General features: G+C 36.7%; 1 protein-coding gene across 2 annotated transcripts; it reads right to left on the bottom strand.

Moving 5' to 3' along the window:
• Window positions 1–284: 284 nt before the first annotated feature.
• On the bottom strand, window positions 285–15268 carry LOC132603247 (probable E3 ubiquitin-protein ligase ARI7). 2 transcript variants are annotated; one of them, XM_060316211.1, is made up of 15 exons: window positions 14804–15265; window positions 13343–13467; window positions 12976–13081; window positions 12754–12844; window positions 12218–12390; window positions 10920–11024; window positions 10747–10835; window positions 5801–5908; window positions 5397–5487; window positions 5169–5258; window positions 4395–4442; window positions 3880–3951; window positions 2021–2120; window positions 1789–1915; window positions 285–833 (listed from the first exon to the last, which is right to left on the bottom strand). In XM_060316211.1, exons 1-15 carry the CDS (start codon window positions 14984–14986, stop codon window positions 671–673), a joined length of 1671 nt encoding a protein of 556 aa, XP_060172194.1. In that variant the 5' UTR covers window positions 14987–15265; the 3' UTR covers window positions 285–670. The 2 variants fall into 2 exon arrangements, with proteins under 2 accessions (XP_060172194.1, XP_060172203.1); XM_060316220.1 differs by lacking the exon at window positions 5169–5258 and having other exon boundaries at window positions 14804–15268.
• Between the last annotated feature and the right edge of the window lie 1765 nt (window positions 15269–17033).

Genomic DNA, 17033 nt, shown 5'->3' with positions numbered 1-17033 from the left:
CTCACAGTATTATCAGTCTAAAATTTACGTTTCCAACAAATACTTCTTACTCTCCAACCAAACAATGGAACACATTTTTCAAGAAAATATTTTCCATAAAATAAGTCATTCTCCCAGAAAAAGCTCTAGAAATCGTTATTACTAGTTGTAATGAACACATACTGAAGATCAGTTAAAAAATACTGGCATGCTACTCAAATACGTCAAAGGATTATCTCAGTAAGGCTATGAAACTATAAGCATGGAGAGACAGATTTAGAGAAAATTCTAAAAACAATGTAATATAAGCAACATTTATCATTATATATACACACAAGGAACCCTTATACACAAGTCCACCAGTAAGAACAACATAGCACAGTTTTGTTTGCAGCGACTGCCCACTCCCCCAAAAAGAAGAGATGAGTTGAGTTGAATAGTTCTGCACCTAACTCTATCACAGACTATTTACAACAGAACCATAAATTTAATTGCCCCTTGAAGATGCGCAGGAGCAAACTTCATTTTCCAGGGGTTCTTTTTACCTATACTGTTCTCTGACAATCGGCTTCAATTAGAGGGGATCAACCCCTCTTTTTCCTATCTTTGAGTAGATTCTTTAACTTCCCCATCTGAACATCATTTTATCCCCTCAAAATCCCAGTATACAGTCATCATATTTGCTTGGCCCTCATGTCCGCCCGGAGTTCTTACCCCGACCTCCTCCTTTGCCCTTGCTGCTCCCAGTTACGTTCTTTGAGCTGGGTGCCTTACTACAAGCACCTTGGGAATCCACATCAGCAAGACCATTCTCCAATGCTCTAACCAGATTTTCAAAGTAGTTTCGGGTGACACTGTTACAATTAGAAGAACAGCTGCATTAAATTGTTAATATATATCGATATAAACTATTTCCACATATTTGAGAGGTGGACGTGCAGCTTAGGCAACAATCCTAGTTCATGTTTGGTACCCCTCCAATTTACATTCTCTGAACACAGGCTTTCCTCCTTTTTTCAATGGAAGTGGGGATGACGTTCACAGGGAAGAGGCAGCGGTTGGAGGGTGGGAGGACCACATAAAAAAGAAGTGTTTTACGATCAATTGAGGTTTTAAATGCAAAGTGCAAATTAAAGGACGGTATTAGCGGGAAAATCGCTAACAAAAAAAGTATTTATGCAGAACTCAAGATAAATAACTTTCAACATGAACAACATGGGTGAAGAGAAACACTTTAGTGATTTCAATGCTTGAAGTTGAACTAAAGCACTACCTAAGCAAGGCAAAGGACTCCGCGTACTTTCGCGACTGCCTGGGAACTTAGGTGCGCCACATGCACCTTTGACAAAACTAAGCAATTATGAGGTGACAGACAGCAATTGGCCCCTTTGGGCAGGGTTGTAATTCTCCCTTCTGCAAAGTAGCTATCACATGCTTCCTATGTCTAGAATTAATCTGGCTGAAGAAGAATAACTCACAAACACTTTTTCTTTCAAAAGTTAAATCGAAGCACCACTGGTTATGACCCATCACAATTCACAACCCACCAACTGTCAACTTCATTGGACAAGCCTAGACCCTACCTAATTGCTCTGCAACCTAGGGATTTAAAGTGCACAAATAACCACATGAGGGAAAAAAATGGCCAATTCTCAAGCACTGAATCATATACCTGGACAATGCGATCTTACAATGACAACCACATTTAAGTAAAAAGTGTCAAACCAGAACTCTTGAATTAATTCTGCAGATTGACTCTTAGCTGAAGAAACGTACATATTTTATGAGCAACTGTGTAAGATAAATTACCTTGTTAAACCAGCGAGCTTTGTACGGAAATCATTGAAATCCTTGGACGGTCCTGTAGCATTAAGGTAAGTTTGGAGTTCCTTTTCAGCACATTGATGAAGCCTCTCTAAACCAGCCTCTGCCTCACCTGTACAGATAAAATGTTGCATACAGAAAAGTAACAGAAGCATGAGAAAAGTTTACTGAAAATGATCCAAGAACAAGGCACACAGATGATGAGAACTGTAAATACCTTGTACGTACTCAAAGAACTGCCTTTTTGCGTGCTCATGTTCGGGTAGGTAGTATCCATATGCATAGGTCCATTTTAATACTCTCCTACATTCAACTATCTGCAAATTGTATAGTGGAACACTAGCTAAATATTACATGCCCCAATAAAAGAACACTTCCAAGTTCAGAATAACTAAAACGTATAAATAAACTAAGAGCTTGCCAACATCAAAAGGTACTTTTATAATCCACTTTTTAAACAACTATTATTCTTTTATAAAAAGAATACTTATTGGCTCACGAGTAATAACAATACACAATTCACAAGTTGGAGATAGATAGTTCCCTCCATCTCCTCGAAATACACCAAAATATTGAAGTGGGTTCACTACGGTTCTCTAACATAAAATTGAGAAGGCAACGAACGACTGCAAATATTTCATTTTTAGACAGTAGGGATCATTTTGGAGAATCCCTTTAACAACTTCTATGTAAGAGATACTTTTAGCCATCACCTATTATTGTATATCCATATCCATATACATGGATGCATATGTGATGTCTATGCGCAGTAAACTGATAAAGAACATCTTATGGGATGCTATAAAGGGAAAGAAGAGACAAATCTGGTAAAGAGGATCAGTCCCCGTAAGTAGGTGCATTAAAAAAAAAACTCATTTCCAACCAAATCCTCTGGGGAAATAGCTATCAAGAACTATATAAAAACAGGAACCCTTATGGATGGAAAATTTGTTGCAAAATACGGATGTGCACAGTAACCGTCTTCCGGTCTTCATCTGATTTTGCAACCTCATGTGAGACTCGCATGGAAAGGAATGCGAGGGAAAGAAAGGATTTATTCAGAAGGGACTGAATCTGTATTTTATTCAGGATTTATTCAGAAAGGATTTTTTTTTTTTTGAACAGGTAACAACTTTGTATTATAGACCAGTACTTAGGTAGTACTGAAAACCCCTTTACAAAAGAAAAAAAGAAAACTAAGAAGCTAAGAAAGTAAAATCCTAACATGAGTCAAGAACTTCTAAGATTGATTCTGCATCTACAGAGGGATTCTTTGTACACCAAAAACAAAATAGCAACATACAGTCTTGCTTGATCTTCTGTAGAGTGCTACTTCTATCCTCAAAACATTTCAGAAAGGATTTGTACTTTGATTACCTTATTTATCTATGGTAGTTAATGCTCCTTTCTACCATGACTTTCTCGCTTTTGCTATTCCTCGTTTTCATATTGTTTTTGATATGCTTGGCCCTATCTGACCTTTTGTTTTCCTCTTGTTTTCCTCTCTTGAGCCGAGGGTCTTTCGGAAACAGCCGCCTTACCTTTCAAGGTGGGGGTTAGGTCTGCGTACACTCTACCCTCCCCAGACCCCACATGGTGGGATTCTACTGGGCTTCTTGTTGTTGTTGTTGTTGTTGGACTGAATCTGTATTTTGGTTTGATGTATGGTGCATGAACTTAACCATGAAAGAAAAATCTCCAAACCCTGATGCATGGTCCAGGACTCATCCCTGAATAGCAATCCACCACCACCCCACCCCCCACCCCCCACCCCTAAACTCCTCCTTCACTATCTGACTATCATGGATAAGAAGGCCGAGTAGCCAAAGTTCATAGAAGCTTTGGATATCGAGTGTCCTCGACATAGTTTAGGAAACCAATTCAAAACTGGGAATGAAATGACGCTGATTGCAGCCATATGTAGTACATCGAGGGTGAAAAGTTGATATGGACTTGACCAACCACGAACTGATTCTCAGAGAAGTCATACTATAACTACTTAATCGTCAGAGGAATGCCATTTGGGACAACTGATGTTTCATATAATGTAAATGTCAAGAAGATTGCAGCGTTCACCTGTTGCCAGGAGTCTATAATGAACTTCAATTGTGACTCTGGTTGGCACTGTATTTCACTAAGCTTTTCAAGCTGCAGAAATAAACAAAACTACATTAAACACAATTGAAAACATATCAAAAGGAAAGAAAAAAAAAATATGCCTCGAGAGATAACATTAGAGCAATGAAAAAACAAGACTCATTTCTAGCAAACAAATTCTTCAGCGCTAACTTCTTTTTTCTTTTCTTTTTTGATAAAGAGCACTGAGACACTTATTTTGCCATTTCTTTAGCCTGTGTATAGTATGTGGAGCAAAATCACAACCAGGCAAAAAGTTAATCATTACATAAACTGAGTACAACTGTAATACACACTACCCTACAGCAAGCCTAGATTACACCAAACAAAGGAGACACATTTGAAAATATTCTTGATCAAAGTTAGAACTGCACCCTAGTTTCAAGTATCTTCACATAACTGAAAAATGTAGCAAGAATAACTGTTGTCTGTGAGCAAAAACAGATTATACTTACATGAACAGTTTGCATTTGATGCAGATCTGCCATAGCTTTTTGCCTCGACTGCCATTAGGAAAACAAGGAATATTAGGTTTACGAAAAGTGAATGGGAAATGTGTGACGAAGATCAACAAGAATCAAACTTCCTTGGCATGAATAAACCGGGAGCTCGTGTGGCTACACGTGATAGAACGTAGACTTACAATTCATTTTGGTGTTCATTAACATAGGAGACCATGCAGGTGTCAAGCTCCGATTATTTCTTGCTGAGTTGATCGCATGAAGTACGAAAATACTTTTAAGTGACAATTTTTATTACCTATGTGTACTTTATGGAAAAACATATACACTCCCACCGAACTCACTTGTTTCCTTTTCATTATGTCAACATGGTTTCTGCTTTAATTCTATAGAGAAGCAAACACCTTCACAGTTGCCACACCCCTATCACAGAGTCTAATAACTAAGAAAAGAAGCGGCACAACAGTATAGGCGCAAGACTCACATAATGTACTTTTATGTCCCGCAACCCAAGATAGAACACTTGGGAAGTAAATTATAACTTTAGGCCAACATTAAAGACATTTGAAAGAATAAAACACCTATCCCCTAATCTTACCTATTTCCTGTATCAACCAATCTCATAGATTTACCATTGAAAATATCCATGGATATAGGGTGAAATTGATTACAAGAGAAAAGGGGAGTACTAACAAATAAAACCAATTAGTGAAATACCCACTTACAGATAAACGAGAACTTCAAATTTTTAGACACAATTATCCATACCGATTGGTTGGTTGCCCAACGTTCATAGTAATGCGTGTATCTCTCTAGTGAGTTTTTGGCCATCTCCCTCCTCCTCTCGGCTTCATCATACTATATGCAGCAATGTATACATAAGCATATAGGACATCATTGACTACATTCAGGATCAACATATTTCTTCTAAAGAACTAAGAACGGGATTTAAAAGAATAAAATGCAATCCAAATATGAGCAAACTGGAAAACTCACCACGCCCTCTTGCTTTGCTGATTCATAGCGATTACACGCATAAAATCCACCGGTCCTTTCACCATGGTCTGACCATGCACCAAGACATAACCTATGAGATATCAAACAACACTACGAGTAAGGACTTTTTGGTAACCACATGAAATACTTCAAAATGAGTATATTCAGTATCATCTACCTAAGAATGTATACAAAACAAAGAAAGACACTGAACCAGTGAATGCCCTAGAAATATCCTTGACGAAATAATGTCTAGAATTTTATCATGTAGAATGTCAAGAAATGTTCATTGATAAATATATTTCTTTTCCTTTGGGTCCCACCTAAAGACTGCATGGAAGGTAGTAAACTTCAAGAATGAACAGTCTAATGTACAGAAATAGATGTAGGAGTAAAAGTCTTACCAGCAAAACTCAAATTTACATGGTGGCGTACAAGTCATGTGCATACACCCTTGGTTCTTCTCAATTGGTCGCTTGCACTTTGGACAGGGCTTGGAATTAGCCAAGATCCTAAAATCACCACAAAAGAAAAAGTTAAATGTCAGACAAACGAGCTTGTTTTTATTTGGGATCTAACAAGTATAAGATCTCAACATATTAACCAAAAACTACTTCAATCCGACACTGCATTGAGATAACAAGAAACACCAAATAAAAATGATACAGATGAGTATCACACATCATCCACTCGTTGACAAAACAATATGACCATTATTAAGTGTTGTAGACATAAAAGAAATAACCTAACAACTTAAGCTTTTAATTTCCATTGGATCAGATCTTTTGGGAAGCTTTTGGACCTAGCAAAAAGGGATCTAAGCCTTCACGCAAGCAAGCACGAGAGAAACAAAGCACGCTTCACCCGACCGACTAAAATACAACAGTTGCTACCTACTTTGATTCAAAAGAAAGGTGAAGGATTTGGCAACAAGCAAACGGCTTTCTATCATAGTTGCAAGGGTTCCAAACCTTAACTGCTTACGTACCAAAGGCTGCTTTTGGTTGGTCTCATAATGGGGTTGTTCACTAAAAGCTATCAGCACCGTCTAGATTGAACGTTGACTTATCTTGTTTTGTCATTCAATCTCTAAGGTGTGTTTCCTTTGAGAACGGAATAGCGTCTGTGTCCAAAGGTGACACGGTTCATCTACTTCAGCACGGTTTTAGAGCAAACAACCAGTGTGAATCCAAGTCTCGTTTTTAATCAATCAACAAAATATAACCATGCGCTTGACCCCAAAAAAATCAGACCACGCGTGAGGGGTCATGTTGACATAAAATAAATAAATAAATAAATAAATAAATAAAAAATGTCCCACTCTAACAACTTAAGCTTTTAAATAGGTGGTCATGCACTTCAACATTAAATGTCCATGACTTCGAGGCAGTGTTCGAACATAATCATATTGTTTTTCTACTATTCATTTTGATAACCGAAAAATTCATGAGGAACAGTGGTGCACGGTTCGGAACTAGGTAAATAATGGATCCGCCTGTCTACTGTTCTATACTTGAATACCAGGCTGCTGTCTGCGACAGGGTTCAAACCCGTGACGTGCGTCCTACCTACAAGTCACGTGTCGCGGTTTTACCAATAGACCAAAGACTTGGGGCTACTCTTTTTCCCAACTATTTCAGCATTATTGTCTCAACAGCAAGGGAAAAGCCCGTTAATTATTGAAAGCCCAAATCTTTTTATAGTTGTTAGTACTCTGTAATAAGTGGTACACAAAAGGTCCTCCAAAAGTGTAGAACAGAACAAAAAAGTCCCACTAGTCTGCAGGAAAGAATGGTCAAGTCCTCCCGAAGCTTTTCTATTTCTTTCCTTCCAAATGATCCTCATAAACACCAAGGGAGTTGCTTCTCATGTTATACTTCTCTCCCTCTTCTAAATTTCCACCCTGACATCACGTCTTTTACTCCCATAAGCAATATCCAATCAAGTCCAAACGTGTTTAACATAACTTATATGCCTCCGGGAACTGAAGTAACAGATGATTAATGTTCTCTCATGTGTTCTAAAGATTGACTCACGGCTGAAACTTTCTTCTTTTTCCTCGCACTCTCAACTGTTAAAAAGGCTCCCCATGTTTCTGCTCATGCAAAGAGAGAGGTCTTCTCACTTATTGGAATTTTTTTTAAAAGAAGAAGATTCATCATTGAGAATAACCAATCAGGCTCTTTGCACTACTGCATCAGTGCTCTTTGGATTCAAAGTGAGTGAGTCAGTGAGGAAAATCATCTCCCTCTCTCCTTAATAGGCTGTCGTAGGAAAGACCTTAGTAGGCGTTTGGACTTGCGATTTCATCTCATGAGATGAAATCCCAAATCATCCAAAAAGGCATGATTTGGAAGGATTCCAAATCATGATTTCAAATTTTTTAAATGTAAAAGTTGTTCAAATTTTTTAAATGTAAAAGTTGACCCATAAGTTTATAAAAAAGGGCAGCCCGGTGCACTAAGCTCCCGCTATGCGCGGGGTCCGGGGAAGGGCCGGACCACAAGGGTCTATTGTACGCAGCCTTACCTTGCATTTCTGCAGGAGGCTGTTTCCACGGCTCGAACCCGTGACCTCCTGGTCACATGGCAGCAACTTTACCAGCTACGCCAAGGCTCCCCTTCCTGACCCATAAGTTTATATTTTGTAAAAATAGATCCATAAGTTGGTAGATATATTTACCAATCATGTTTACCAACCATTAATATCAAATATTAAAAGATCTACAAGTTGGTAGTATATTTATAACAAAATTACTTTTACCAACCATGTGGGAGGATTATATTAAAGAGTAATTACACTACAACTCATGTTCAATTTTCCATTTTATTCAACTAAAGTTTGATCATTGATGATGTATTTTTTAGAAAGGCTTCTTGTAGCGTATTAATTTTGTTATGAACTATGACTTACTCATTTGGTAAGATTGTATAAGAATTGGGAAGTTTTGATGGTTTTCACAACTTGTGGGGTTTTTATATCTATAAGAAAAATACAACTTAAGAAATCCAAATTGCATGTCCAAAAAAAACTTCAACTTCAAATCATCATGATTTCATGTCATGATTAAAAATCATGCCCAAGCGGCTCCTTAGTACGAACAACAAACATCCCATACTCTCCCAGACACTCACCAAAACTTCTTCTCTTCTTTCTATCTCTTTTATGACAATGTCTACTCTTCTTATTTCTTAAGCTATCATAATGGTTCATCAGATAGAACAAGGGCCTCTTCATAGCTTCGATATTTCATGTTATAAGTTTACCTTGTCAAAAAAAGAAACATGCATGCTATGAATCAATAAATAAGATAGAAGCCCACAGTTGCTTGTTCCAAGTATACAATTGAAATATTAATCATTCACCAGGCGTTGTGTCTAGATGTTTACATATTCACCAGCTAAGTACAATTACAATGTTCAAATCCTTCCCGCAAAAATTGGTATTATGCTCCTCTATTACACTTTATATGGAACTCTTTCCTTTTTGGTCCATTTCAAGCAGATCGACACTTCACTATATTTGGTACTCATTTCAAGCAGATCGACACTTCACTATATTTGGTACTCTTTAATGTTAAAGACATGCTCTTACAGGAATAAGAGACATGAGTATTACAAGATTCTAAAGGTACTTTTGGTATGTTCTACATATTTTGCTTATGTGTCAAAGGTCTAAACCGAGAGAGTACTATTATTAGTTAATATAAAACAGAAAAGATTAATCGTTCAGGAGAGGAACAGAAGGCAAACCATCAAATACACCAACTTTTTTTAAAAGGATTGTCAAATGCACCAGCTTTAAACAGACCCTCATCAACAGTGTCCTAGACAGCATCCCTACTTACTGTATGTCACTCTTCCCTATGCCAAGCTCAGTTCTAAAGCAAATTGACAAGCTCAGAAGGAAATTCCTATGGAAAGGTAACAGTGTTACTCATAAATTCTCTTTGGTTAAATGGCAATCAGTTATTCAACCCAAAGGCCAAGGGGGGCTGTGAATCAGAAATCTTAAGCTTCATAACAACAGCCTACTCATGAAGTGGCTTTGGAGATATGGTCAAAATGAGGCAGGGTACTGGAAGGAAATTATCAAAGCTAAATATGGTATTCAAGACCACTGGACTGCAAAGAAAAGCAATGAACCACATGGTGTTGGAGTATGGAAACACATCAGTAGTCTCCAAGAGGAATTCTTCAAGGCTGTCTCATTCAAGGCTGGAAATGGGCTTAAGATCAGATTTTGGCAGGACAAATGGCTCGGGGACACTTTAGTAAGAGACTCATTTCCCTCACTATTTCTGATAGCTTCTAACAAAGAAGCAACATTAGCTCAATATAGAGATAACAACTGCTGGACACCAATTTTAAGGAGAAACCTACAGGATTGGGAAGTTGATGATTTTCTTTCTCTGTTACAAAGATTGGAACAATGTATTCTGGTGGCTGAATCGCAGGACAAAATCCTCTGGGGCAATTCTAAGGAAAAGATTTTCACTGTGAAGGAATGTGAAGGAATGTTACAACTGGAGCTCCCAAAATAGCCTTTTAGAGGTTTGGCCTTGGAAGCTTGTATGGAGAACCAGACAGCCTCTCAGAGTTACTTGCTTCATTTGGACTGCACTGAAGGAAGCATGCCTAACACAAGACAATCTTAGGAGGAGAGGTGTAATCGTCGTTAACATGTGTGCCATGTGCAAGCAGGCCAATGAAAGTGTCAACCATCTATTTTTGCACTGCCCTGCAGCAGCTAGACTCTGGTATTTCTTCTACTCTATGCTTGGTCTCCAATGGGCAATGCCTTTCAACATCAAAGATGCCTACGCTAGCTGGATACTCTGGAGAGTTGACAAATCCATTAAAAGAATCTGGAGAATGATTCCAGCAGTAATTTTTTGGAACCTATGGAAGGAGAGAAACAGTAGATGCTTTGAAGGAATCTCAACTCCTATTTGCTCCCCAAAGTCTAGGTGTTTAGCTACTCTTTATAGTTGGCATTTTTTTGCTCCTGTAAACAGTGTGGGTAACTTTCTAGATTTTATTAGCTCCCTTTCTCTAGTTCGGTAGACATGGACTATCTTTAGATTGCTTTTCTACAAGTTTTTGCTGAGTCTGCTTCATGTTTCTGTTTGAAGCAGCTTCTCACCTATCTGTAACCTTGCATCTTCTTGATGCTTTACTAATGAAATTTTATTACTTTACCAAAAAAACAGAACAAATATATTACCAACCAAATACCAGAAAGCAGAAACTCTCTATAAAATGAAATCATAAGAATCATTCATGGAACACTAAGAGAGACATGAAAAAACGAAATAAAAGCGGACGATCAGCATAAGACGACTACTTACCAATTCATGTTTTCCGACTCGGCACTGTTTTTCAAAATCCACTTGGACACAGTATCACAGTCCACAGGCCGATGAGCCTCCTCTCTACACTGGAAGGAAATAACCGTACCATAAGAACGACGGTTTCATGAACTAAAAAATGAAGCTAATACAAAAGTGAAAAGGAGTCTTACATTCCAACAAAAACTAAAGGAACAACAGCAAGTAACATCATAGCTTCCACTTCCAAGATCATATTCTATTGCAGAATCACAACCTGGGGCAGGACACCATTTTGTCTACAGAATACAAGAAAACAAACATATCACACCCGGTAGCAAATAAGGCAAATAATACTGGTACGATCAAGAGAGAATAAGGAACCCTTACAACAAACAAAAGACATGTCAACACAATGTGATAAACAATAACCAATTCAAGTTGATAATTTAAGTACTCCATTTGAAGATCCAGACCACTAAGGAGAGATGGCAGCAAATACTTTTCTTTCATTAGTTAATTTATAAATGTGCAAGGATATCCTTATAGTAGATGTATACATCATAATACAAAGTTTATGTGGCAAAAAAGGTAGCTTTTTCTTGAAGATGAACCGATCATCTATACCAGATGTCAGCTAAACAGCTTATGTACAAATAATTGCTTATCTTGAATATCCCATACGCAATGAAGAAAAATGCAAACGAAAGAAGGGAAAAAAAATGTTAGAAGAAATAGAGAGAGAGAGAGCAGGAAAAACAGAAATTTGTACATGTGAGATAAAAGAACATAAGACTTGTAGTTTTTGTAGTTACTTATCACAAAAGATATGCTAAAGGACCAAAACACTGAACTCTAAGCAACTCTCTGGTTTAAAATCATAAAAGATGGCGTCCCCATTCCAATTCTTATGCAGGTCTTTTACTAGATTCACCTCATTTCTGCTGCCCTCAGCTCAGCCATGTATATATGTTTTTACAGATGTATAAAAGACGCAATACACTGGAAAGATCTCAGGCCCGCAGATTCATATAATTCAGAAGAATATGTGAGGAATTCATATGCAGCAAAACGTTACTTTATCAACGGCTCAATCAAAATAATCATGGGGCTCACAAGTCCACAATAACATCAATTAGTTGATTATGGCATTGTTCGTAGTCACAGTCTTGACAAAGTAATGGCGAGTAAATTAATATTTTCCCCCATTGCATGCTGAATAAACACATGCATTTGGAGTGAGTAAGCAACTAATCAAACACCTCTTTCGTGATATGACAGACAATCAAATTCTTGGACAACATATACAGGCACAAATAATCCTTTTGCACCATCGTGCAATGTCCATTCTGATATGCATAGCACGGTAAAACCACAATTTGAACCTCATGTGAGTAACACATGAGACCTTTCAAGTTGAGCTCAATGCAAGGCCTTGCCTTAATTTTCCTAGCAATCAGAACACATCAAACTGACAGCACTTGGCACTTACCTTTCTATTGTCCTCAATATAGGATCTAAGAAGGTAACGATAGTACTTGTCCTTATCTTCACCAGATGTCAACCTATCAATCATATCTTGACCAATGGCAGCATCGCATGATGGGTCGGGACATCGCAGCGTCAAGCATCCAGGGCCGTCCTTAATGGATGTGCTAACGTAAGCTGCCAGAAAAAGAACAAAAACTGTTAGACAAGAAAATAAAAGACAGCAGGTAAAAGACAACCAAAATTCTTCAGCAAGAATTTGAACTGAATAACATATGCGATGGAGAGTTCTCCCTTCACGATGCTGCACTAGAAGCCTCATTGGTTACCATTTAAGCATCAGTATTCATGAAGTATCAAGGTTCTAGGGTTTGCACATCCAAATGGATTACACTTTTCAATAGAGAAGGATCGGTACCCTAAATAAACTAAAAACAAATATTTGACAATAAACGTGAGGATATCAAATTAGCCGCTTCTTTCAAATTCAGAGTAAAGAAAAACTATATATGTGGCCAAAAGCTTCAAGAAGAAACAAACCTTTCCAGCAAGTAGTACAAAAAGGATGACCACACCCAACAGATATTATGCCATCAGGAGGGTAGTTCTCAAAGCAAATCCCACATACCACCTGTCGAGAGAATATCTTGGTTAAATAAGCAATGTAAATAGATTCAGATCACCAGAAAGAGACAGCAGCACCAATAAATGTTAAGATGGCCAAAAAGCGAATCAGTCTCCGGTAAAAAGTAGAGAACTTACTTCTTTAACTCTTGAAAGAGGGACAACAGGCTCCTCCAACAAGCCGGCAGACTTGCGCACTCTTTCTTCATCAGCAAACCACTCCTCATGCACCTTGTTCACACTCCTACAATCATCATTGTTTAGTCTTTTAGAGACAAGTCAAGCAAGAGGAGAACCAAGTCCGTCATAACTCATATACAAGTGGAAAGCACAAGAACGTAATATGATAGCATTGCACAATTAACACTTGCAAAGATCCTCATCGAGTGAAAGCTACAGAAGACAAATATGTCAATCCAAGTAATAGCACCCAACAGCACACAGAAAAACTATTACCTCCTTAGGTTAAAAGAGGGGGAAGGGGGGGAGGTGATGATCAGTTTACCAGTTATAACGTCGAAGTAATATACAGGCAGCTTCTCTTGGTATGGACAGAAGAGTAGAAATTGTCGTCATATCATCCTCCTGTCGTTGACGTATATCTTCTTCCTTCAAGACTGTATAATTTTTCTGCAGATTGCAAAGGCAGCATGTGAATCCAAAACCGAATAGGAATTAAGGACAAAGAAAAATGAGAAACCAAAAGGCATTTAAAAAACATTTAAAATGAGAATTCTCACAGAGGGAGCTAAATTAAGAGAAGCCTACTTGTATCACATCACATCAATGTGTTTAATAGAAGAGAAAATCAACTCTACCTCAAGAGAAGCCCCTTTGTAGCACATCGAAGTGATCACTAGCTAAGAACATAGTTGTCCCACAAAACAAGCAAGTAAAGAATACTGACACAACAATTTACTAATCATTATGATTACGATAAACTGTTCATTTCAGCTATAACCCAACAATCTATATACTAGTATCTTTAAAAAGTTTTGAAAATAGCCCCAGCATACAATTACATAAACCATAACATCCGGACTCATCAAAATCCGCAACCCCATCAATCAAGATCGTATACTTGCTCAACACGTGGTGCCTTTTCACAGTTTAGACAAGAAAAGTGAGTGAATATTGGAGTCACGCACGCAATTATTCTATCCTTATATAGAAGGGATACAAAAAGGCGGCCTTTATCGTGAAATTCACTTTGAAATACACACTCAATTCAAAATCAAAGGCCCCAATTCCAGTGAACCACATATCAATTTCTGAAGGTTACAACTACAATACGTATTGGTAAGCAGTAATCATTCTATCCCTATATGTGAGGGATAAAAATAAAAGTGCAGGCATTATAGTGAAATTAACTTCGAAAAACACACCCAAATCAAAATCAAAGATTCCAATTGCCATGAACCACTCACCTAAATTTTACTAATCTGCCTATACATATCAATTTCTTAAGGTTACAACTTACAATAAGTATTAATTACCTATATCCCAGACACCACTTGTGGGATTACACTGGGTATGTTGTTGTTGTTGTATGCTAGGGATACAAAAAAGGCGCAGGCTTTAATGCTTTATAGTGAAATTCACTTCGAATTACACACCCAAATCGAAATCAAATACCCCAATTCCAAGAACTACTCACCTGAATTATACTGCTCTACATAAACATAACAATATCTGAAGATTACAACTAACAATAACAATCGATAAGAAGTAGAGTGAAACAGACCCAAATAGACCATGACATACAGAAGAGTATTCACATAACCGAACCCCAATCAGTTCGAGATCGACGGAATTATACTACTCTACATATACATAAAAGTTTCTAAAGGTTACAACTTACAGTAAATATTGATAAGCAGTAAAAACCAAAACAGACCCCAAATTAGTTCAAGATCAAGTCATAGTAGCAGTTCTTGTGTAAAATCCACAAACAAATTTAAGTTACCTGAGAACGACTAACAGCTTGGTCATCAGAATCATCAGTTTCATTACCCATAAAATCATAATCAGCAACATCATCATCACTATTCATACCCTCGCCGCCATACCCACCATCACCATCACTGTAAAAATCTTCATCCACCGACTCCATATCATTAGCATCATGCATATCATCCTCAGAATCCATCAAGATTCACTGAAATATGTTTCAAGAAACCCTAGAAAGATATATAAATTAGGGACAACTTGGAAGAAAGAAAAAAAAAAGTGAAATTTGGGAAGAAAAAAGAAAAGGGGTAGGTTTAATTTTTCTTTTAGGATTGTTATAATGTTTTTTTTTTTTTCAAAGGGAACAGTTGTCTTGTAACCCACAAAGAGAAGTGAGAATGAGAGTCTGTGGTTGATTAAATGGGGTTTATATTAAATGTAGTAAGAGAGGAGAAGGGCTTAAGTTTGGTGGGGTGGATGGAGATGAAATTAGGAAAAAACAAGAAAATTAAGGGAAAGTTTAGTGGTTTAACACTGGCAACAAAGTTCCCAGAGGCTTAAGAATTGCTATAATTAACTAATGCCGCACTAATTATGTTTCATCTTTTCCTTCTAAAACTAGGAGTTAATGTATTTTATTTTCTATCCTATGTTGGTTTAATATTTGTTTCTAAGAGGGGAAATTTGTTTTTTTCCACGGTGGAATTCTACTTTTTATAATATTTTCGTGATTGAATGTGAATTTTCCTTCCTTGTTTTTATTGGGGTGGGGATGTGATGGAGTGGAATCACAAAATGTGTGGTTTCTTCCCAGTAACATAAAAGATTGTTGATGTTGTTATTCAAAAGTACTTTTGCATCAAGCACCTTAAATATATTTTATTTTATTTTTAAAAAAGGTGTTTTTTTAAAAAAGTACTCGTGGCTCCTTAGAAATTTGGTCAGGCTATTAATTGAAGCTATTCTTTTCACCTATCAATGATTAGGTTAGTCATCCATATACGATTTGAAACTGTAATATGAAATTTTATTTATGAAAAATTGTGCTAGTTCAGTCTCTCTATTATATAAAAGTAGATGTAAGGTTTGCGTACATCCGTCTTCCTCAAACTCCACTTGTGAGATTACACTAGGTATAGTATTGTTGATTTTGTTAGTTGTGCTGGTTATAACCCCCAATTAAGTCATGTCGTACTTGCTTTTAAGACAAATTAATTTTGAAAAAACAGAAAGAGCCTGAACATCTTATTTTACTAAATTATGAATATGTGTGTTGCGCATGTATTCCATATATTAAGTTAAACAACTTATTTTAGTTAGATATCTATGATGTACACATACACACACAACTAAATAAAAATGTTGTGCATCACTTCAATTCATCCATTAGTATATATGTGTAGGTAGTATAAACACATAGACCATCTTATATGAGATACAAGTTTATTTTATTGGGAGACATCTTTGCTTCGTATATATTTAGGACATTAATATACCATATAGAAGATGTGGAACACCTAATCAAGTTTTTAAGTATATTATAGAAAAAGAATGTATTCTCATCATAAGATAATCCTATGTACAATAAAATGTGTGTTCTGTATGAATAAATTTCAGATTTTCTGAAAATAATATAATTCCGCTCCCCATCTCTAATGAACTACACCATTTGAACTACAACATTTAAACAACATAATGCTCTCCATAGTTTGTGTATGTTATCCATAACATTGTCTATTGTACATTGATACATCTTCAAGATGTGTATATACATCGTATGAATTCTGAATACCAAGAAACAATCTAATTTGGGGTTGCATATTATGTTACTCTTTCTAATCAAACGTATACAACTGGTTGGAAATATAAGACCATATTACTGTAGAACTTGTAGGAATTATTTTGACTAATATAGATATTTATATCAATTAACGATAAATAAAGAGCTGTCTATTATATATCCTAGTAAGTTACTCAACTTAAGCTTTAATTTGATTTATGCAATTTTCCTGGAAAACTTGGAACAGAAAAACCCAAAGATCCTTTTATACCTTAAAATAGAAATTTTTTAAAACCGATTAAAAAAAAATAGTTTAGTTCTCATGGCTAAAGTAAAAATACCTTTGCGCGCTAAGAATTCTTTGATGTATAATTTCAGACATCCGCTTCTTAATTCTCAGTTGAACAAAACCCTTACAACAACCCAACAAACCTACAATATAATCATATAATTAATAATAAATAAT

The sequence above is a fragment of the Lycium barbarum genome, chromosome 1 (assembly GCF_019175385.1).
Source record: "Lycium barbarum isolate Lr01 chromosome 1, ASM1917538v2, whole genome shotgun sequence".
Taxonomy (NCBI): Eukaryota; Viridiplantae; Streptophyta; class Magnoliopsida; order Solanales; family Solanaceae; genus Lycium; species Lycium barbarum.
This window is presented reverse-complemented; position numbering and strand designations above follow the sequence as displayed.

What these genes read in the sequence shown, in the direction of transcription:
- LOC132603247 (XM_060316211.1), bottom strand. Translation starts at nt 14,986, where the DNA reads ATGGATTCTGAGGATGATATGCATGATGCTAATGATATGGAGTCGGTG. An exon ending in CTCTTTCAAGAGTTAAAGAA is followed by an intron (nt 12,845 to 12,975) that starts GTAAGTTCTCTA and finishes TTCTCTCGACAG; the next exon opens with GTGGTATGTGGGATTTGCTT. An exon ending in TGTAAATTTGAGTTTTGCTG is followed by an intron (nt 5,488 to 5,800) that starts GTAAGACTTTTA and finishes GATATCTCATAG; the next exon opens with GTTATGTCTTGGTGCATGGT.